Source organism: Falco naumanni, unplaced genomic scaffold (assembly GCF_017639655.2).
Source record: "Falco naumanni isolate bFalNau1 unplaced genomic scaffold, bFalNau1.pat scaffold_403_arrow_pat_ctg1, whole genome shotgun sequence".
Lineage (NCBI taxonomy): Eukaryota > Metazoa > Chordata > Aves > Falconiformes > Falconidae > Falco > Falco naumanni.
The window spans coordinates 1-22,663 of NW_024427480.1; the positions used below are offsets into that span (position 1 = coordinate 1).

General features: G+C 59.6%; 2 protein-coding genes across 2 annotated transcripts; one reads left to right on the forward strand and one right to left on the reverse strand.

Annotated features, from left to right (window-relative positions):
• The first annotated feature begins 4,394 nt into the window (after nucleotides 1–4,394).
• On the forward strand, nucleotides 4,395–9,891 carry NKPD1 (NTPase KAP family P-loop domain containing 1). The gene is made up of 3 exons (XM_040581534.1): nucleotides 4,395–4,602; nucleotides 5,782–5,913; nucleotides 7,495–9,891. The coding sequence occupies exons 1-3, from the start codon at nucleotides 4,395–4,397 to the stop codon at nucleotides 9,159–9,161; spliced, it is 2,007 nt and encodes a 668-aa protein (XP_040437468.1). The 3' UTR covers nucleotides 9,162–9,891.
• A 1,326-nt stretch (nucleotides 9,892–11,217) lies between these two features.
• On the reverse strand, nucleotides 11,218–22,553 carry PPP1R37 (protein phosphatase 1 regulatory subunit 37; the record flags this gene model as incomplete). The annotated part of the gene is made up of 10 exons (XM_040581535.1): nucleotides 11,218–12,007; nucleotides 12,095–12,183; nucleotides 13,171–13,957; nucleotides 14,125–14,291; nucleotides 15,430–15,571; nucleotides 16,339–16,451; nucleotides 17,775–17,930; nucleotides 18,618–18,768; nucleotides 20,010–20,129; nucleotides 22,453–22,553. Coding segments are annotated over 9 exons (1,820 nt in total), but the record flags the coding sequence as incomplete, so codon positions are not given.
• Nucleotides 22,554–22,663: the final 110 nt, after the last annotated feature.

Sequence of the window (22,663 nt, forward strand, 5' to 3'; positions counted from 1 at the left end):
AGCTCCAAGACTGGGAGTAGGATCGTGGCTGGGACCAGGACTGGAACCAGCTCAGGAGTGAGACTGGGACCATGACTGAGCCTGGGACTGAACCAGGACTAGCTCAGGAGTGGGACTGGGAAATGGGACTGGGATGAGCTCAGGATTAGGACTGGGACTGTACTGGGACTGGGATTGGGACTGAGACTGGGACTAACTCAGGAGTGGGACTGGGATTGGGACTGAGACTGGGACTGGGACTAACTCAGGACTGAGACTGGGACTAACTCAGGACTGGGATTGGGACTGAGACTGGGACTGGGACTAACTCAGGAGTGGGACTGGGACTGGGACTAACTCAGGAGTGGGACTGAGACTGGGACTGGGACTAACTCAGGAGTGGGACTGGGATTGGGACTGAGACTGGGACTGGGACTAACTCAGGAGTGGGACTGGGAAATGTGGCTGTGACTGGACTGGGACCAGCTCAGAACTGGGACTGGTGCTGGGACCAGTTTGGGACTGGAACTGGCAGGAGCCACCAGCCACAGGAGGTGGCCGTATCCCACCCACGTCCCAGGCAGAGGGTTCCCCGTGCCCCCCCTCCCCAATCCCCATCCCCCTCCCCCCCCCAGCCCAGCCCAGCCCAGCCCCCACCCCATCCCTCGGTGGGGCCGCATCCTGCCGGGCGTTGCTGGGTCCTGACTCAGGCCAAGCTCCCGCTGGTGCAGCCGGAATTTCTGCCCGCCCCACGCTAATTACCTCCTCCCCGGGCTGGCAGCGCCGGGGCCGGATCCTGACCCCGTATAAATGGGTGCTGAGCCGGCACCGGGCACCCATGTAGCCGGAGGCAGGCGGGGATGGAGCCGGCGGCGCTGCCTGCGGTAGGATGGGGACCGGGCTGGGGCAGGATGAGGCCCCGGGGGGGGGCGGTCCTGGGGGGTGGGGGGGGGTGCTGGGGATGGGGGGTGCTGGGCCCCAGATACCAGTGTCCCCAGTATAGGCTGAGCTAGGGTGACCAGTATCCCCAGTATAGGCTGAGCTGGGGTGACCAGTGTCCCCAGTATAGGCTGAGCTAGGGTGACCAATGTCCCCAGTATAGGCTGAGCTGGGGTGACCAGTGTCCCCAGTATAGGCTGAGCTAGGGTGACCAGTGTTCCCAGTATAGGCTGAGCTGGGGTGACCAGTGTCCCCAGTATAGGCTGAGCTGGGGTGACCAGTGTCCCCAGTATAGGCTGAACTAGGGTGACCAGCGTCCCCAGTATAGGCTGAGCTGGGGTGAACAGTGTCCCCAGTATAGGCTGTCCCATGGTCACCAGTGCCCCCAGTATAGGCTGAGCTAATGTGCCCAGTGTCCCCAGTATAGGCTGAGCTGGGGTGACCAGTGTCCCCAGTATAGGCTGAGCTAGGGTGACCAGTATCCCCAGTATAGGCTGAGCTAATGTGACCAGTATCCCCAGTATAGAGTCAATGGGGACCCCTGTATAGGCTGTCCCATGGTCACCAGTGTCCCCAGTATAGGCTGAGCTAATGTGACCAGTGTCCCCAGTATAGGCTGAGCTAAGGTGACCAGTATCGCCAGTATAGAGTCAATGGGGACCCCTGTATAGGCTGTCCCATGGTCACCAGTGTCCCCAGTATAGGCTGAGGTAATGTGACTAGTGTCCCCAGTATACACTGATCTAAAGTGACCAGTATCCCCAGTACAGAGTCAGTGGGGACCCCTGTATAGGCTGTCCCATGGTAACCAGTATCCCCAGTATAGGCTGAGCTGGGGTGACCAGTGTCCCCAGTATAGGCTGAGCTAGAGTGACCAGTGTCCCCAGTATAGGCTGAGCTAAGGTGACCAGTATCCCCAGTACAGAGTCAGTGGGGACCCCTGTATAGGCTGTCCCATGGTAACCAGTATCCCCAGTATAGGCTGAGCTGGGGTGACCAGTGTCCCCAGTATAGGCTGAGCTAGAGTGACCAGTGTCCCCAGTATAGGCTGAGCTAAGGTGACCAGTATCCCCAGTATAGAGTCAATGGGGACCCCTGTATAGGCTGTCCCATGGTAACCAGTATCCCCAGTATAGGCTGAGCTAATGTGACCAGTGTCCCCAGTATAGGCTGAGCTAAGGTGACCAGTGTCCCCAGTATAGAGTCAATGGGGACCCCTGTATAGGCTGTTGCATGGTCACCAGTATCCCCAGTATAGGCTGAGCTGGGGTGACCAGTGTCCCCAGTATAGGCTGAGCTAAGGTGACCAGTATCCCCAGTATAGAGTCAATGGGGACCCCTGTATAGGCTGTCCCATGGTCACCAGTGTCCCCAGTATAGGCTGAGCTGGGGTGACCAGTGTCCCCAGTATAGGCTGAGCTAGGGTGACCAGTATCCCCAGTATAGAGTCAATGGGGACCCCTGTATAGGCTGTCCCATGGTCACCAGTGTCCCCAGTATAGGCTGAGCTGGGGTGACCAGTGTCCCCAGTATAGGCTGAGCTAAGGTGACCAGTATCCCCAGTATAGAGTCAATGGGGACCCCTGTATAGGCTGTCCCATGGTCACCAGTGTCCCCAGTATAGGCTGAGCTAATGTGACCAATGTCCCCAGTATAGGCTGAGCTGGGGTGACCAGTGTCCCCAGTATAGGCTGAGCTAGGGTGACCAGTATCCCCAGTATAGAGTCAATGGGGGCCCCTGTATAGGCTGTCCCATGGTCACCAGTGTCCCCAGTATAGGCTGAGCTCGGCTGACCAGTATCCCCAGTATCGGCTGCCCCATGGTCACCAGTGTCCCCAGTATAGGCTGAGCTAACATGACCAGTGTCCCCAGTATCGGCTGCCCCATGGTCACCAGTGTCCCCAGTCCTGGCTGACCCTGTGCCCCTTGTACCAGCTCTTCCAGAGTCCCCAGTTTGGGATGTCCCAGTGCTCCCAGTCCAGCCTGTCTCATGCTCCCCAGAGTCCCCAGGGTGTCCCCATGGCCCCAGGGTGTCCCCGTGTCCCCACCTCCCCCTGTCCCCGTGTCCCCATGGTGTCCCTCTGTCCCCAGGGTGTCCCTGTGTCCCTATGGCCTCATGGTGTCCCCCTGTCCCCCTGTCCCCATGTCCCAATGTCCCCTGCCCCTGTCCCCAGGGTGTCCCCCTGTCCCCAAGGTGTCCCCATGTCCCCGTGTCCCTATGGCCCATGGTGTCCTGATGTCCCCATATCCCCCCATCCCCGTGTCCCCATGTCCCCACGTCCCCATGGTGTCCCCATGGTGTCCCAATGTCCCCATATCCCCCCATCCCCCATCCCCATGTCCCCCTGTGCCCTGCCCCTGTCCCCAGGGTGTCCTTGTGTCCCCATGTCCCCATGGTGTCCCCATGTCCCCATGGTGTCCCAATGTCCCCATATCCCCCCATCCCCCATCCCCATGTCCCCCTGTGCCCTGCCCCTGTCCCCAGGGTGTCCCCGTGTCCCCATGTCCCCATGGTGTCCCCATGTCCCCATGGTGTCCCAATGTCCCCATATCCCCCCATCCCCCCATCCCCATGTCCCCCTGTCCCCTGCCCCTGTCCCCAGGGTGTCCTTGTGTCCCTATGGCCCATGGTGTCCCCATGTCCCCACGTCCCCATGGTGTCCCCATGTCCCCATGGTGTCCCAATGTCCCCGTATCCCCCCATCCCCCATCCCCATGTCCCCCTGTGCCCTGCCCCTGTCCCCAGGGTGTCCCCGTGTCCCTATGGCCCATGGTGTCCCCATGTCCCCCTGTCCCCAGGGTGTCCCCATGTCCCCCTGTCCCCATGTCCCCCTGTCCCCATGGCCTCATGGTGTCCCCATGTCCCCCTGTCCCCATGTCCCTATATCTCCCCATCCCCATGTCCCCCTGTCCCCTGCCCGTCCCCAGGGTCTCCCTGTGTCCCCCTGTCCCCATGGCCTCATGGTGTCCCCATGTCCCCCTGTCCCCATATTTCCCCATCCCCATGTCCCCCTGTCCCCTGCCCGTCCCCAGGGTGTCCCCGTGTCCCCATGGCCTCATGGTGTCCCCATGTCCCCCTGTCCCCATATTTCCCCATCCCCCATCCCCCTGTCCCCTGCCCGTCCCCAGGGTGTCCCCGTGTCCCTATGGCCTCATGGTGTCCCCATGTCCCCCTGTCCCCGTGTCCCTATGGCCTCATGGTGTCCCCATGTCCCCCTGTCCCCATGTCCCAATGTCCCCCCATCCCCATGTCCCCCTGTCCCCTGCCCCTGTCCCCAGGGTGTCCCCATGTCCCCGTGTCCCTATGGCCCATGGTGTCCCCCTGTCCTCAAGGTGTCCCCATGGCCCCATGGCCCATGGTGCCCCCACATCCCCATGTCCCCCCTGCCCCCATGTCCCCCTGCCCCCGTGTCCCCATGTCCCCATGGTGCCCCCACATCCCCACGTCCCCCCGCCCCCACGTCCCCCCGTCCCCATGGTGCCCCCCCATCCCCCCGTCCCCCCTCCCCCCGCCCCCGGTGTCACCCCCTGTCCCCCGCAGGGGACCTGCTCGCCGGCGCGGGGGGGGAGCCCCGCGGAGCCCCCCTGCTGCGAGGAGCGCGTGGCCTGCCTGGGCCCCGGGGGGGGGAGGGGCGCCTGCTGCCCCCCGCCCCTCGCCGAGGTGGAGCCCCGGGACCACAAAGGTAGGGGGGGGGCGGGGGGGCACATGGGGGGCTGGGTCCTCCTGTCCCGCCTGGCCCTCCCGTCCCACCCCATCCCCCCCTTCCCCCCCCACCCCGTCCCAGTCCCATCCCAGTCCCATCCCAGTCCCATCCCAGTCCCATCCCAGTCCCACCCCATCCCAATCCCAGTCCAACCTCATCCCACCCCATCCCAGTCCCATCCCAGTCTCATCCCAATCCCACCACATCCCATCCCAGTCCCATCCCAATCTCATCCCAGTCCCATCCCAATCTCATCCCAGTCCCACCCCATCCCAATCCCAGTCCGACCTCATCCCACCCCATCCCAGTCCCATCCCAGTCCCACCTCATCCCAATCCCACCCCATCCCATCCCAGTCCCATCCCAATCTCATCCCAGTCCCATCCCGGTCCCATCCCAGTCTCATCCCAGTCCCACCCCATCCCAGTCCCATCCCAATCCCACCCCATCCCAATCCCAGTCCAACCTCATCCCACCCCATCCCAATCCCATCCCAATCCCATCCCAGTCTCATCCCAGTCCCACCCCATCCCAATCCCACCCCATCCCAGTCCCATCCCAATCCCAGTCCAACCTCATCCCACCCCATCCCAATCCCACCCCAGTCCCACCCCATCCCAATCCCAGTCCAACCTCATCCCACCCCATCCCAGTCTCATCCCAGTCCCACCCCATCCCCATCCCAGTCCCATCCCAGTCTCATCCCAGTCCCACCCCATCCCAGTCCCATCCCAGTCTCATCCCAGTCCCACCCCATCCCAGTCCCATCCCAATCCCACCCCATCCCAATCCCAGTCCAACCTCATCCCACCCCATCCCAGTCTCATCCCAGTCCCATCCCAGTCCCATCCCAATCCCACCCCATCCCAGTCCCACCCCATCCCAATCCCAGTCCGACCTCATCCCCCCCCATCCCAGTCCCATCCCACCCCCCCCACCCCCCACCCCCCGCCCCCCCCATCCCGATGACAACCCGCTCACCGTGCTGCTCCCCCCGCGTCCCCTCGCCCCCCCCCAGGCCTTGGGGCAGGGGGGTCCCCAGTGCCGCAGCACCCACTCCCCATGGCAGGGGTGGGCTCCGCGGCGCCCCCAGACTTGGGGAGGGGGGGGGGCACGGGGTGACCCCCCCCTTGTCCCCCCCCGGTCCCCCCCCCCCAGAGGCGCTGACGGAGGATGACATCTACTGCCGCTGCCTCTCCAAGACGCTGTGTCACACGGCCACCCCTGTCACCGTCGGCTTCTACGCGCCCTGCGGCCACCGCCTCTACTCCCTGCTGGACAAGGTCACGGGTGGGTCTGGGGGCGCCCCACCCCCCATCCCCCAAAACTGGGTGCTGGGGGTCCCCATGGCACCCACCCCACCCCCGCCCCTGGGTTGGGTGTCCCCCCTGCAGGACAATCCCACCCCACGGCTGCCAGGGGGAGGGGGGGGGGGGCAGGATGAGGCCCCCCGGGGGGTGGTGCTGGGGGGGCTTGAGGGGAGGGGGATGGAGGGGGATGGGCCCCAGCTACCAGTGTCCCCAGTATAAGTTGAGCTAGGGTGACCAGTGTCCCCCAGTACAGGCTGAGCTACAGTTACTGGAGTCCCCTGTATGGGCTGTTGCATGGTCACCAGTGTCCCCAGTATAGGCTGAGCTAGAGTGAGCAGTGTCCCCAGTATAAGCTGTCCCATGGTCACCAGTGTCCCCAGTATAGGCTGAGCTAGAGTGACCAGTGTCCCCAGTATAGGCTGTCCCATGGTCACCAGTGTCCCCAGTATAGGCTGTCCCATGGTCGCCAGTGTCCCCAGTATAGGCTGATCTAGGGTGACCAGTGTCCCCAGTATAGGCTGATCTAGGGTGACCAGTGTCCCCAGTATAGGCTGTCCCATGGTCACCAGTGTCCCCAGTATAGGCTGAGCTAGAGTGACCAGTACCCCCAGTACAGGCTGAGCTAGGGTGACCAGCGTCCCCAGTATAGGCTGAGCTAAGGTGACCAGTATCCCCAGTATAAGCTGTCCCATGGTCACCAGTGTCCCCACTATAGTCTGAGCTCGGGTGACCAGTGTCCCACAATCACCAGTACCCCCAGTATAGGCTGAGCTAAGGTGACCAGTATCCCCAGTATAAGCTGCCCCATGGTCACCAGTGTCCCCTCTACAGTCTGAACTCGGGTGACCGCTGTCCCACAATCACCAGTACCCCCAGTATAGGCTGAGCTAAGGTGACCAGCATCCCCAGTATAAGCTGCCCCATGGTCACCAGTGTCCCCACTATAGTCTGAGCTCGGGTCACCAGTGTCCCACAATCACCAGTACCCCCAGTATAGGCTGAGCTAGAGTGACCAGCATCCCCAGTATAAGCTGCCCCACCAGTGTCCCCTCTACAGCCTGAGCTCGGGTGACCGCTGTCCCACAATCACCAGTACCTCCAGTATAGGCTGAGCTAGGGTGACCAGCATCCCCAGTATAAGCTGAGCTAGAGTGACCTGTGTCCCCAGTATAAGCTGTCCCATGGTCACCAGTGTCCCCAGTATAGGCTGTCCCATGGTCACTGGTGTCCCCACTATAGGCTGATCTAGGGTGACCAGTGTCCCCAGTATAGGCTGAGCTAAGGTGACCAGTATCCCCAGTATAAGCTGTCCCATGGTCACCAGTGTCCCCAGTATAGTCTGAGCTCGGGTGACCGCTGTCCCACAATCACCAGTACCCCCAGTATAGGCTGAGCTAGAGTGACCAGCATCCCCAGTATAAGCTGCCCCACCAGTGTCCCCTCTACAGCCTGAGCTCGTGTGACCGCTGTCCCACAATCACCAGTACCCCCAGTATAAACCGTCCCGCGGCCACCAGCACGGCGCCGTCACCCCCCCGTGTCCCATCCCCTCCCCCCCCAGGTTTCATGCGGGAGGAGATGGCGCGGCGGGAGGAGGCCGAGCTCCGCCGCAGCCCCCAGAAACCGCGCAGCCCCCAGGGCTGGGGCCTCTTGGTGGCCTTGTGGTACTTGACCTTCTACAAACCCGTCGTCACCGAGGGCCACCTGAGGAGGAAGAACATGGAATTCATCTTCGTCCGCTTCAGCGCGTGGCAATACGCCGGCTGCGACAAACTCTGGGCCGGTTTGGTCACCACCCTCTGCGACAACGTCCGCCACCACTTTGGCCCTTTGCTCCTCAGCGTCTACCACGTGGTGGGCGTCCGGCCCCGCTTCGCCTCCGGTTTCACCCAACGCGAGTGGATCCTCAAGAGGGGCGCCTGCCTCAAGCTTTGGGGGCTGCTCTTCATCCTCACCGCCGGCCTCGCCCTCCTCTTGGCGGCTCTTCTCCTCCCCGGCCTCAAGGAGCACCACGCCTTGAAGGTTTTGGGGAGCGCCATCACCTCCCTCTCCGGTTCCGGTTTGGTCTTGGGCGCCGTCTCCGTTTTGAAGAATTTAATCATCAGCGAGAAGCAGAAGATCGAACGGTTGACCAACAGCGAGAGGTTCGCCGCCCAGTTGGGTTTCATGAATAAAGTCCGCGGCCAAGTGGAAATCTTGGTGGATTTTTTGGCTTTTATGGAAATCTTCGAACGCCGCCGGCTCCGCGTGGTGTTGGAAATCACCAGTTTGGATATTTGTTACCCGGAAAAAGTCGCCGGCGTCCTCAACGCCATGAACACGTTACTCTCCGACGCCAACGCTCCCTTCATCTTCATCCTGGCCGTCGATCCCAGCGTCATCGTGCCGTGCCTGGAGCAAACCGGTTGCATGAAGGGACTCGCCGATAACGGTTACCTCTACCTCAACCGCACCGTCACTTTACCCTTTTCCATCCCGGAAATGGGCTACCGGTCCCGCCTCCGCTTCCTGGAAGCCGCCATCCAAACGCGGGAAGACCTCATGTACCGCATCATCACCGGGAACCTGGAACGCCGCCGAGCCAAACACCGCCCCGCCCCGGCGCTTCCCGCTTCCCGGGAAACGGAGCGCGAAGCCGTCCGTTGGATCCACCGCGCTTTCCGCTGCCTCCACGACGCCGAGGACCCGCTCAGCCGCTACCTCCCCACCCACGGCGCCCACCTCCGCCGCATCGTCAACACCATCCCCATCACCCTCCGGCTCCTCCTGCACCGCGCCGAGACCCCCGGCACCCCCGGCGTCCCCGGGGGTCCCTCCCCCCGCGCCGCCGCCGCTTGGGTGGTCCTGGCCGACCGCTGGCCGTGCCGCCTCAGCTGGGCGTTGCAATGTTTGGAAGACGGTTGGCAAAGCCAAACGGCGCCGGAGTTGGAATCTAAATCTCTGTGGAACGTTTTCCAGGAGAACCTGGCGGAGCTGAGCGCCCTCCGGCAGCCCCTGCACAACGTCCTCAGCCTGGATGGGGACCCCGAGCTCTTCCAGACCTTCCTCGCCTGCCACTTCCCCTTCACCGCCCGCGACGCCCGCGTCTTCCTCGCCGTCACCGTCAACCTGGACCACTCCATCCGCCGCAAAATGGGGCTCCTGCGCGGCCTCGATCGCCTGAAGCCTCCCCCCCCGCCCCACCCCCACCCCCTGGCCCCAAGCGGCCAGCGTCCCCCCCCCCAGTGACGGTGACACCGGTGTCGGGGGGCTTCAGCGGCCAGCATCCCCCCCCCCAGTGACGGTGACACCGCTCCAGTGGCCACCATCCCCCCCCCCAGTGACGGTGACACCGGTGTCAGGGAGCTCCAGTGGCCACCGTCCCCCCCCAGTGACGGTGACACCGGTGTCGGGGGGCTCCAGTGGCCACCGTCCCCCCCAGTGACGGTGACACCGGGTGTTGGGGGGCTCCAGCGGCCACCATCCCCCCCCAGTGATGGTGACACCGCTCCAGCGGCCACCATCCCCCCCCATCCCCCCCCCAGTGACGGTGACACTGGTGTCAGGGGGCTCCAGTGGCCACCATCCCCCCCAGTGACGGTGACACCGCTCCAGCGGCCACCATCCCCCCCCAGTGATGGTGACACCAGTGTCGGGGGGCTCCAGCTGCCACCATCCCCCCCCAGTGACGGTGACACCGCTCCAGCGGCCACCATCCCCCCCCAGTGACGGTGACACCGGTGTCGGGGGGCTCCAGCGGCCACCATCCCCCCCCCCCCAGTGACAGTGACACCCCCTGGACCTGGGGCTCCCCTCCCCCCAAAATGGGCAGGGATGTTGGTGACACCGGTGGCCCCCCCACACCTGCATCCCCCCACAAAAGGAGGGGGGGGGGGTCCCCCATCTCGCTGGTGAATTCTGGGAGCTGTTTGGGGACAGGGATGGGGACAGGGATAATTCCTGTCCCCTCCCCCCCCCCCCCCCCCTCCCAAGAAGAGACACCGCGGGGGGGGGTGAAAATGCCACTGGGGGTGGAACTGGGGTGACTGGGAGAGACTGGGGGGGACAAAGGGAGACCCCACAGGATCCTGGGGGGGTGGGGGTCACATCTGGGTGACCCCAACCCCCTCTGGGTGACCTCAAACACCCCCCCCCCCCAATTTGGGGACCACCCCCTGGTAAGTGGGTCCCTGGGGGGGGGTGGCTACAAGCTGGGACCCCCAACAAGCCACCCCCTCCCCCTAAAGTGTGTGTGGGGGGATGTTCCTGGAAGAACGGGGGGTGGGGGTGTGCGTTGGGTGGGAGAGACCCTTGAAAAAAGATGTTGAACCACCAGTATAAACCAGTTAAACACCAGTTTAACCCCTCCTGCTCCACGTCTTGGTTTAAATGTGATACAATTTTTTTTTTTTTTTTTTTTTTTGGGGGGGGGGGAGGGGGCGGTCCTGCGTCCTTTGGGGGGAGGGTGAAAGGGTGGGGGGGTTAATTTGAGGGGGGGGGAGATCAGTGGCAAATGTGCTGGGGGCAACGTGGTGGGATACGCTTGGAAAAATCCCGCTTTGGGGGGGGGGGAGGGGGGGGGGCGTGTCTGGGAATTTTCCCCCAGCCCTTCCCACAGAAGCCCCCCCCCGAAATGGGATGACCCAGGTGCCCCCCCCCCCCCAGGAAGACCCCCAAAGAGGGGGGAGGGGAGGCGGTGACGAATGCAGATCTCGTTTAATAGAAAACAGTGTTAACAAAAATACACGACAGAAAGAAACGACGAACACCCAGCCCCTCCCCCCACGCCCCCCCCCCTTAGTGTCAGCGCCGCAGCCCCCCCCCCCCAGCACCCGCAGCTCCCTGATAGATTTATTGCACTTAAGAAAGAAAAGCGACGCCTCCCCCTCCCCCCCCACCCCCCCCCACCCCACCCCCCAGGACCCCTCCCCCACCCCCCAGCACCCTCCCTGAGAAAACCAACTGCCGGATCCGGAGGGGTTCGGCCACCCCTGGGGGCAGGGGTGTGGGGGGGGTGGGGGTCCCCAGGTGTCACCCACCCCCCGCCGGCCGGTTTTCCCCAGGGATCCCCACGCGCTGGGATGGGGGGGATGCCCGCGGTCCCATGGGGGGGGTCTCCCCCCTCCCCCCGCCCCCCATCCCCCCACAAAAGGGGGGGGGTCCCCATCTCATTGGGCTCATGGCCCAGCAGCTCCTTTCCCAGCCCCTGGGGAGGGGGATTTACATGAGGGGGGGAGGGATTTATGGGGGGGGGGGGGGCTCCCCCACTGCTGCTTTTTGTGTTTCTGGTTTGGTTTTGTGGGTGTTTTATATTTTTTTATGGTTTTTTGTTGTTGTTTTTTTTTTAACGGCAGCCCAGGAGCAGGAGTTCGGTTGCAATTAGCCCAGAAGGAATTAATTAATTCTACCACCATCCTCTAATTCCCCCACCTAAAAACGTCGCAGCGGATGATAAATATCTCCCGAAAACAAACGAACGAACGAAAAAAAAAACACCCCAACAAAATCAAAAGACGAAAAAAAAAAAAAAAAAAAAAGGAATTTAGAAATAAATAACCATCGTGGCTGCGGACGCAGCCCGTCCTGGGGATCTGTTAGTGACGAGACACCGCAATCCCTGTAGTGTGTGGATTCCCATTTCCCGCTGGGATCGATGCCCGTGGGATCTTCTCCTCAGAGAAAAACCAAAAAAAAAAAAAAAAATCCAAAAAAAATAATCCAAAAAAAAAAAACCACCCCACCAAAAAAAAAAAACCAACCAAACCCCCAAACGGGAAAAGGCGAAGGGTCTCTTCCCACCTGGATCATTTTTTTTTTTTTCTCTGCTCCTTTCCCTTCCCTCCATCGCCCCGGGGACACCGCAGCATCCCCGCCCCCCCCCCCCCCTTTTTCCATGGGGGAATCCATCGGAAAATAGGAAAATCTGGGAGCAGGAAAGTGGGGGTGTTTGTGGGGGGGAGGAAAATAAAAAAAAAAAAAAATTGTGTTTGGTTTTTTTAAAAGAACCCTTTGTCCTGAAGCCCGAGGTTGGTTTCTTAAATCCTGGTGTGGAGCGGGAAGAGAAGAAAGTTACGCCGGAGCCTCCCCCCAAGGACCTGCGAGAAGAGAAAAAGCGGCGCTTGGGGGGTCCCCGATCCTTCGGGATGTTCCCGGGATTGTCCCTTGTCCCTGTCCCCGCTCACCTGCGGTCACAGCGGCTCCTGCCCCGCGTCCTGGCTGGCCTCCAGGAGCAGCTCCTCCAGCTCCTGCTCGTTCTTGGAGCAGCTCAGCTCTGCAAGGAAACGGCCCCCGTGTGCTTCCCCTGCCTTCCCGCTTCTCCCCCTCCCTCCCCCCCCCACCCCCCCCCAAAAAAATAATCCACAGGGAAAGCCTAAGTCACCCAGCTTCCCGCAGGGCTCGTTAACTTCGGCCTCATTAAGGAGCGCTTCAAAAAAAAAAAAATACGAAGCCCTGAAGCGCGGCAGATTTGCTTCGGCTTCCAACTTCCCTGGGAAAAGCCCCTCAGCGACGTATTCCTGTATCCCTGAGCATCCCTGCATCCCTGAGCATCCCTGTACATCCCTGTATCCCTGAGCATCCCTGCATCCCTGTATCCCTGAGCATCCCTGCATCCCTGTATCCCTGAGCATCCCTGTATCCCTGAGCATCCCTGCATCCCTGAGCATCCCTGTATCCCTGAGCATCCCTGTATCCCTGTATCCCTGAGCATCCCTGCATCCCTGAGCATCCTTGCATCCCTGTATCCCTGAGCATCCCTGCATCCCTGAGCATCCCTGCATCCCTGTATCCCTGAGCACCCCTGCATCCCTGAGCACCCCTGTATCCCTAAGCATCCCTGTATCCCTGAGCATCCCTGTACATCCCTGCATCCCTGAGCACCCCTGAGCATCCCTGCATCCCTGAGCATCCATGAGCTTCCCTGTATCCCTGAGCATCCCTGAGCATTCCTCAATCCTTGAGCATCCCTGTATCCCTGAGCGTCCCTGCATCCCCGAGCGTCCCTGAGCATCCCCGAGCATCCCTGTATACCCGAGCATCCCTGCATCCATGAGCATCCCTGCATCCCTGAGCATCCCTGAGCATCCCTGTATACCCGAGCATCCCTGCATCCCTGAGCAACCCTGAGAATCCCTGCATCCCCGAGCATCCCTGAGCATCCCGTTGGGACAAGTGCCCGGGATTGAAACCCTTGGGAATGGCTCCCGGCTTCCCGCAGGGATTTTGGGAGCCGGAGGGGGCTGGGATCCGGAGCTCTTACCGTGCCCGGCGCCGCAGCTTCCCATTTTGCCGTCGCCGTCCGAGGATACCTCCGGCAGCGCTCGGGCAAAATCCATCTTCAATCCGTTGAGGAGCGGAGTGTCATGGTGCGCCGCGCTGCCGCAGGCGACGGAGTCACGGTCGGAGCCACCGCCGGCGGCGGATTCGGGAAGCGCCCCGTTCGCCTGCCGTGCCGGGAATTCAGGATTTACGGCACCGGTGTCCCCCCGCGGCTCCGGCAGGCTCTCCACCCGCGTCACCACAAAGATTTTATGACCTCGCCCGGGACTGGAAACCGAAATCCTTCTCTCGTTTCCCTGGGAAGGCGCGGCAACCGGAGAGGCGGCGGGATTCCCGGTGCCGCGCGGCGGGGGCGGCCGCTCCCCCGTTTTTTCCGGGGACGGCGGGGGGGGGATGGCGGAGTCGGGTTGTTTGGGCGATTCGCTCTGCTCTTTCGTTTCCGACCCAGCGTCCGAATCCGTGTCGGAATCGGAGTCCGTCCCGTCGTCGTCGTCGTCGTCCTCCGCCGGCTCCGTCGCCCCGTTTTCCGCCGCCGTCGGGGGCTCTTTGGTTTCTCCCCCCTTTGCCGCGGCGCTGCCGCCGCCGTCGCCGCCGTCCTCTCCCGTTCCCTCCTCCAGCGGCTCCGTCGCGCTGATCTCCGGCATCGACGCCGATTGTTGCACCTTCTGCTCCTTCTCCTCCTTCTCCTTGGCCAGGATGAAGTTGCGTTTGCAGCCGTTCTGGATCTCGGCCAGCAGCGCCTTTTGCGTTTCGATGAAACTTTTTACCTACGGGGGGAAAAAAAAAAAAAAGAATAAAAAAAAAAAAGAACAAAAAAAAAAAAAACAAAAAAAAAAAAACCAACAAAAAAAAAAAAAAAAAATGGGGAGGGGGGTCACTTAGGTGATGAAACCCCCCCGGTGAGGATGGGCGAGGGGGGCGTCGCGTCACCCACCAACTCTTTTTTGGGTTCCCTGTCCAAATCGAGACGCAGCAGCGAGTGGTTGACGTTAAGAGCCAACGACAGCGCCATCAGCCCGCCCGTCTTGATCTCGTTTTCCCGTAGATCCAAACGCAGCAGCCGCGGGCTCTCGGCGATAAATTCCGCCACCGCCACCGCGCCTGCCGGGAATGGGGAAAGAAACACCGGTGAGGAAACGGGAAAAAAAACGGGACGCTGCTTCCCCCGGGGGGGGGGGGGGGGGGGGGGGGGGGGGGCGTTTTGGGGGGTGCTGGGAACTTGGGTGCTCAGCAAAAGGCGGCGTGGAAGACGCCGGACGCGCCGAACGCAGGGGATGAAGCGCCTCCGGCCGCGTCGACTGCGGCGTTTGGGTTAGAACCGCATCACCCCCCCCAAAAAAAGACCCCCCAGGGCTGAGCTGAACAGGATTGACCCCACACCCCCCCAAAAGACCCCCCAGGGCTGAGCTGAACCGGATTGACCCCCCCCCCCCAAAAAAAAGACGCCCCCCAGGGCTGAGCTGAGCTGGATTGACCCCCCACCCCCCAAAAAAACAACCCCCAGGGCTGAGCTGAACTGGATTGACCCTCCACCCCCCCCAAAAAAGAACCCCCAGGGCTGAGCTGAGCTGGATTGACCCCCCACCACCCCCCAAAAAACACCCCCCAGGGCTGAGCTGAACCGGATTGACCCCCCCACCCCCCCCCAAAACACCCCCCAGGGCTGAGCTGAACCAGATTGACCCCCACACACCCCCCCCAAAAGACCCCCCAGGGCTGAGCTGAACCAGATTGACTCCCCAGCCCCCCACAAAAGACCCCACAGAGCTGAGCTGAGCCAGATTGACCCCCCCACCCCCCCCCAAAAAAACAACCCCCAGGGCTGAGCTGAACCAGATTGACTCCCCAACCCCCCACAAAAGACCCCACAGAGCGGAGCTGAGCCAGACTGAGCCCCCCCTCCCCCCCCCCCCCCCCCCCCAAAGACCCTACGGGGCTGAGCTGAACCGGATTGACACCACCCCCCCCCCAAAAAAAAGACGCCATGGGGCTGAGCGGAGCCGGATTGACCCCCCCTCCCCCCCAAAAGACCCCACGGGGCTGAGCTAAACCAGATTGAACCCCCACCCCCCCCCAAAAGACCCCACGGGGCTGAGCTGAGCCGGATTGAGCCCCATCCTGCGGGAGCAGAGCGGAGCCCCGACAGCAGGGGGAAGCTCTGAGGGATCTAGGGGGCTTGGGGGGAGGGGAGGGGGGCCGAGGCACAGGGTGGGTGGGTGCCACCACCCCCTCCCCCCACCTTCGCAGGTCAGTTTGGTGGATGCCAAGCCCAGGCGGAGGACGGAGCGGTTCCTGATCAGCCCGTTCTTTAGGTTACGGACTCCTTCGTTCCCGATGGGATTGTGGCCCAGGTTGAGGGTCTCCAGGCTTTGCGTGTGGGGCTGCGGGGACAAAAAAATAAAATAAAATAAAAAAATAATAATAAAAAAAGGTTACATCCTCAAGGAAGTATCCTCAAGGATACAGGGATGCTCAGGGATACAGGGATGCTCAGGGATGCTCAAGGATACAGGGATGCTCGGGGATGCTCAGGGACGCAGGAATGCTCAGGGATACAGGGATGCTCGGGGATAAAATGATGCTCAGGGATGCTCAGGGATACAGGGATGCTCAGGGATGCTCAGGGATGCAGGAATGCTCGGGGATGCAGGGATACTCAGGGATGCTTGGGGATGCAGGGATGCTCAGGGATACAGGGATGCTTGGGGATGCAGGGATGCTCAGGGATGCTCGGGGATGCTCGGGGATGCAGGGATGCTCAGGGATACAGGGATGCTCAGGGATGCTCAGGGATGCTTGGGGATGCTTGGGGATGCTTGGGGATGCTCAGGGATGCAGGAATGCTCAGCGATGCTCGGGGATGCAGGGATGCTCGGGGATGCTCAGGGATGCAGGGATGCTCGGGGATGCTCAGGGATGCTCAGGGATGCAGGAATGCTCAGCGATGCTCGGGGATGCTCAGGGATACAGGTAGATCAAGGCGGATGGGATGGCGGGTCCATCCCCAGCTCCAACTGGTTTAATTCCTCCCAGGGGGCTGCTGAGTCCGGGACAAGGGACGCAGCATCCTGACCCGGCAATAAGCCATCCCCCCCACCCCCCCCTAACCCCCACCCCCCCGTGCAGGATGGTGCTGAGCTCTGCTCACCAGCGTCACCCCCAGACAGGCCATGCCGGCGTGAGTCAGCTGGTTATTCCACAAAACCAGAGTGACCAGCCCCTTCTGCTGCTCCTTCAACCCTTCGCAGATGTACGCCAAGCCTGGGAAAAAAACCCAAAGAAACAAACAAAAAAAAAAAAGAAAAAAAAAAAAAAAAAAAAAAGAGATAAAAAGACAGCTGGGGGGGCAGCCCTCCCCCAACGGCACGCATCCTGCCGGCTCTGAGGGCGCTTTTCCTTTGATACTTGTTCCCAGCTGGTGATGGAGAAAGCCACGGCGCTGTCATGCCGAGCTCCGGCGCCGGTAGGGTCTCCCCAAACCAGCCCCCTCCCCTCCCCCCATCCAACCCCCCTCCCTCCGCTCCTCCGTTTACGTGGCATCGCTCCCACGGGTAATTAAACCTCTGGGTGTCGAAAATTAATTAATATCGGGCTGGAGCCTACGGAGCAGGGTACGAACTCCCCTCCCAGGGAGGGAGTAAAAGGGGTGGGGGGGACTGGGTGCTTGGGGGTGGGTGTTTGTTTGGGGTGCCCCCCCCTCCCCTCCCCCAGCCCGCTCCGGTAGGATTTACAGCACTGTAGACCTTCCTGGCCTAATCCTGCCCAGGGTGGGGGCTGGCACCGTTGTGAAATGGCTACAAATCTGATTTGAGAAGGACTCAGCACCCCAACGCCACCCCCGCTGCGGACCCCCTGCCCCCCCCCCCACTCCCCCCTCCCCCCAGCATCACCCAACGACCCCCCTTGGCGGCCGCATCCAGCCCCGGCGCCGCTCCTTTACGAAGCACCCAAAGGCGCTGGGGACGTGGCAGCTGATCTGGAAGGTGATAAAATTAATATTTGCGCTTTAGGGTGTGGGACCCAGCCGGAAAACATGGGTGGCCACAACAGGGCTGGTGACAAGCCACTCGGGCACGTCGGGCTACCTTTGGACCCACGCCGAGGCACCGCAGCGCGGATCCGTCACCAACCCGCGGTGCTGGATCCGAATCCGGGCTGGGATTGTTTACATGAATTCCTGGGTTGATAGCAAATTCGGAGCGGGGGGGGGGGAAAAATAAAAAAAAATCGAAACGGGAGGAAAAAAAAATTAAAACGGGAGGAAAAAAAAATTAAAACGGGAGGAAGAGATGGAGGGAGGTAAAAAAAAACGCGTCGGCGACGCGGGCGGCAGCCCCCTCCCCGCCTCCGTGCACCTGGCTCAGGAAGCAATTAAAATTTCTCTAATTACTTGATTATTTTTTTTTAAAAAAAGAGGGGTTTATCCTGCTGGAGCTGAGCTGTGCACCCCTCCTGCTGCGGCTCAGCACCAGGGCAGCCCCTCAAAAGCTCCACGCTTTGCAGCCGAGCTCCTCGCCGCCTTGAAACCGGGTCCCAGTTCCACGGAACCGGGGTGCTGTGCCCGAGGGATCGAGGGATCCTCACCTGAATCCAGGATGTGGTTGTTCCTCAGGTCCAGGATCTGGATGGAACAGTTAAATTTCAGCAGGTTGCCCAGCTGAGCCGAATCCTGCAGCCCGTTCAGCTTGTTTTCGGCCAGGTACAGCTCCCGTAAATTCACGTTCATCTTCAGAGCCGTGGCTGGGGGTAAAAAAAAAAAAAAAAAAAAAAAAAAATTAAAAAAACCCCAAATTCCAGAATTCCAGCCCTTTAATCCACGTGCCACACTGGGATAGCTTGGAAAAAGGGGCTCATGCACAGCCCCTCCCCCCCCAAAGCGAGGGCTTGGGAGCATCCCGGCCGCGTTGGGATGAGCGCTCACGCCCGGAGCCGGGATGCCGGCTGAAACACCGGATTGCCGAGGGATCTACCCGGGAATCCCGCAGGAATCCCCTTTTTTTTTTTTGCCGTCCCATGGGCAGAGGGAAGCAGCAGCAGCTGGTGCGGGCAGGATGGGGCTGGGGGGTACCGCTTGCCCCCTGCCCTCCTCCCCCCCTCTTTTTTTTTTATTTTTTGTTTTTCCAGCTAAAGCGACCTCAGAAAAAATGAAAAAGGTGGAAAAATTCCCTCAGCTCCGGCTCGATCGTTAATTCATTAGCTTAATGACAGGGGGCTGACACAGAAATACCCGCCCCCCCCCCCCCCCTCCCCCCCTCTTTGGCACAGCCACCTGTGCCCCCACGCAGCCCCCACCCCCTCTCAGCATCACGGGGGCGGCGAGCCCCGTTGCCGCCGCATCCCTGCTCCGCTCATCCCACCGTCTTGTGGGATACTGGGGGGTACTGGGAACGGCCCCCCCCCGCCCACCACCACCCTTGGGTGCCTCACCCAGTAACACCAACGGGCGCCCCGAGAGGCTGGTGTTTTCCAGGTGCAGGATGACCAGGCTGCTGCTGATGCGCAGGGTCCGTGCCACGAAAGGTGCTGAGTGGTCCAGCAAGGGGGTGTTTCGAGCATCCAGGTACTGCAGGCAGCTCGTCTGAGGGGGGGGGGGGGGGGGAGGGGAGGGGGGGGAAATCAAAGGGATCAGCCTCAGCTGCTTTTATCCCTGGTTTTTTTCCAGATCGGGATAAAACCCAAGAGATTTTACAGCCCAAATCCCCTCCCAGCCCCCGATAAAAGCTCCTCGGGTGATTTAAATATTTCAGCCGCCCCCTCCCCGCAGGCTTTGGATAAGCCAAGAGCCGGGAGCTGCTCAGAGAACCCCAAAGAATCCCCCAAAACCACTTTTATCACCCAGAAAATCACCCCGGCGCCCGACCTACGGTCACCCTCGCGCTCCGGCACCGCTCGGGATGCGCTTTGGGTGACCCCCCAGCATCTTGGTGGTTTCCACGGAAAAGTTTCCCTCATCCTCGGGATGAGGCTGCCCGGATCCCCTGCCTGGATCCAAGGGTTGGGAAAGCCTCGAGCCAGGAATCCAGGGATCTCCCTCCCAGCCCCGAGCTCCTTCCCGGCTTGGAACGCTCCGTTTATCCCTCCCGGAGACCCCCAGCCCAGCCAACCTCTGTCGGGCTGACGGAGTATTTTCCGTGCTACCAGAAATCCTTTCCCACTTCCCAATTTTCCCTTTCTATCCCCCCCCCCCCCCCAAAAAATAAGGAATTGAGGATCCCCAAGCCACAACCCGCCCCCCAAAAACCCAGGGGAAAGGTTGGGGGGGGGGGGGGGCATCGCCTGTTCCGAGGTTGCCTGCGTGGCCGTTGCCACTTGAACCATCAGCAATTAAAATTCGCAGGTAGGGAGGTAATTAGGGTGAGTTTGGTGCCGCGCCCCGAGCGGGGAGAGCACGAGACACTCATTAAGATGAGGTTAATTAGCCCAGCAAAGCCAAAACACCGGCGCTAGTCACCCCTGCTGTAAGGATAATTAATACCCAGCCCTGTGAGCACGCTGCTAATTACACTTTGCTTTTATTCCCCTTTTTTTTTTTTTTAATGGGATCTGCATTCCCAGTTTCTCCGCCTGCTCGCTGAGTGGGAAAAGTGATTTTTTTTTTTTTTTTTAATTTTTTTTTTTCCTGCCTCCAAGGGTTTTTTTTCTCCCCCCCCCTCCCTGAGAGGTTCGTTTTCTGGATAAAAGGGAGCACAAATCCCATCCGGCGCATCTTGGAGGCGCGTGGGAAGCTTGGGAAAAGGCTCAGCCCAGAGCATTTGGAAAAAAAAAACCCGTTGGGATTGGGAATGGGGAGGGGGTGGAAAACCGGGAGGAAGCACCGACCTTCCTCATCATGCGGGCGGCCGCCTGCCACCCCCGGGTGCCGATGTGTTTGTTGCAGGAGATGTTGAGATGCGTCGCCGACTCGTAATATTCGATCATGTCAAATAACGCTGAGGCGCCCTGGAAATAAAAAAAATAATATAAAAACAAACAAACAAACAAAAAAAAAACCCACGGAGAATCAGCCGGTGGGAAAAGGCTGAGAAAAGGGAAAAATTGGGAAAATGGGAAAACGGATCCGCCTGCCCCCGTGGCTGGTGGTACCGGGGTGTTTTGCATCCCCCCCCCCCCCCCCCCCAGCACAAACCGGGGGTCTCCGCACATTCCCTGCCCACAAATATCCCAGCAGGATTAAAAAAACAAACAATATCTCCCCCCCCCCAAAAAAACACAGGCACCTCGTGGTATTCCCAGTGTTCCTGCCACTGGGAAAACCAGGGATCCGGCAAAGCCTGGAATGGGAGGAGGGATCCAGGGATCCAGTGCCGGATCGGCGCAGCTGCGGCACCGAGGATGTGCCAGCACTCGCACACCGCTTCCGAGGATGCAGGAAATTGGTTGGGTTTTTCCCTTTCCCCCTCTTTTTTCCCTTTCCCCCTCTTTTTTCCCTTTCCCCCTCTTTTTTTTCCCTTTTCCCCTCTTTGTTCCGTTTCCCCCTCTTTTTTCCTTTTCCCCTCTTTTTTCCCTTTCCCCCTCTTTTTTCCTTTTCCCCTCTTTTTTCCCTTTCCCCCTCTTTTTTCCCTCTCCCCTCTTTGTTCCCTTTCCCCCTCTTTTTTCCTTTTCTCCTCTTTTTTCCCTTCTCCCCCCCTTTTTTCCTTCTCCCACCTTTTTTTCCCTTTTCCCCTCTCTTTTTCCCTTTTCCCTCTCTTTTTCCCTTTTCCCTCTCTTTTTCCCTTTTCCCTCTCTTTTTCCCTTTTCCCTGTCTTTTTCCCTTTTCCATCTCTTTTTCCCTTTTCCCCTCTCTTTTTCCCTTTTCCCCTCTCTTTTTCCCTTTTCCCCTCTCTTTTTCCCTTTTCCCTCTCTTTTTCCCTTTTCCCTCTCTTTTTCCCCTTTTCCCCTCTCTTTTTCCCTTGTCCCCTCTCTTTTTCCCTTTTCCCCTCTCTTTTTCCCTTTTCCTCTCTCTTTTTCCCTTTTCCTCTTTTTCCCTTTTCCCCTCTCTTCCCTTTTTCCCTTTTCCCCTCTCTTTTTCCTTTTTCCCTCTCTTTTTCCCTTTTCCCCTCTCTTTTTCCCTTTTCCCCTCTCTTTTTCCCTTTTCCCCTCTCTTTTTCCCTTTTCCCCTCTCTTTTTCCCTTTTCCTCTCTCTTTTTCCCTTTTCCTCTCTCTTTTTCCCTTTTCCCCTCTCTTCCCTTTTTCCCTTTTCCCCTCTCTTTTTCCTTTTTCCCTCTCTTTTTCCCTTTTCCCCTCTCTTTTTTCCCTTTTCTCCTCTCGTTTTCCCTTTTTTCACCGGGGCTGGGCTCAGCACCTGGCTGCTCCCTGCGGGATTTTCCAGCTCCCCATGTGGCAGCCACAGTTTCCCAGCCAAGAAATAATCCCATCAGGCCAAAAAAAAAGTAAAATAAAAAAAAAAAAAAGAAATCCCGGACGGGGTTGGGAATAGAAACGGATTAGCAGCTGGATTCACTCCTGTGGAACATCAAAAGCTCCTACGGCAGAAGCGGGACGATTTGCTTAATTAGATAATGAGCCTCTTCGGAGCAAATTAGCTGAAGGAGCGGGCAGAAAGGCTTCCAGAAAAAAAAAAAAAAAAAGTGGAAAGACCCGGAGGATTGGAAAAGGCAAACGGGAAAAACAAAAAAAAAACCCAGGGAATATCGCCTGCTCCGCGGCCATGCAGGCTCCTGGCTGCACAGCATTCCCAAATATTGCTCCAGGGATAAAAACAGATGGGAAAATAATTAAAAAAAAAAAGCAATGTAAGCTTCCAAGGAAACATGGATCAATATAAATTCAGGATAGGGATAGGCGACGCGGGAAAAACAAGATCCTTGAAGATGCCGGGATCCGAAGGGGATGCTCCCTTGGGAAGGGGAACTTGGGATCAGAGCTGATTAAAATGATTTTTAATTACTTCATTTTTTATCCGCTGGGATCTGACTTCACCCTTGGCCCCAAGAAGCCGTTGGAGAGCTACCACATTGGGAACAGCTTAAAAAAAAAAAATAATTAAAAAAAAAATCGGGATTTCAAATCCCCTTGGAGCTTCGTGGCCAGCCGGGCTTTGGAGTGAGCGGTCAAGCTGGTGTTTTTTTGGTTGGTTTTTTTTTTTTTTGGAGCAGCCAACGGATTGAAATCCGAGCGTGAATAGGAAGGGAGAGGGCATGGGAGGACGGGAGAATCCTAAAAAAAAAATAAAGTCGATGCCCGGGAAAAGCCAAGGAGTAAATCCCATGAGGTTGGCGTTAGGAACGGGAAGGAAAAGCCGGGAGAACTCACGGCCACTTACGTCTTCGTCCAAGCTCGTCTGCTCCAAATCCACGATTTTGAACTGGACCCGCTTGAAAATTTCTTCCAGTGCCTCGCAGGCTTTGTAATCCAGCTTTTCTCCTGGAAAAAAAGAAAAAAAAAAAAATAATGGAGAAGGAGGTGGATCGGGGGGCGCTCCGGCAGGCAACGCTCCCGTGTCGCTCCGGGATGATTTCCCACCCCAAGGGAAA

Bases quoted from the DNA above. Each gene is read 5' to 3' on its own strand.
- NKPD1 (XM_040581534.1), top strand. From the start codon at position 4,395: ATGGTGCCCCCCCATCCCCCCGTCCCCCCTCCCCCCGCCCCCGGTGTC. The intron at 4,603-5,781 runs GTAGGGGGGGGG...CCCCCCCCCCAG, and splicing joins GGAGCCCCGGGACCACAAAG to AGGCGCTGACGGAGGATGAC. The intron at 5,914-7,494 runs GTGGGTCTGGGG...CTCCCCCCCCAG, and splicing joins CCTGCTGGACAAGGTCACGG to GTTTCATGCGGGAGGAGATG.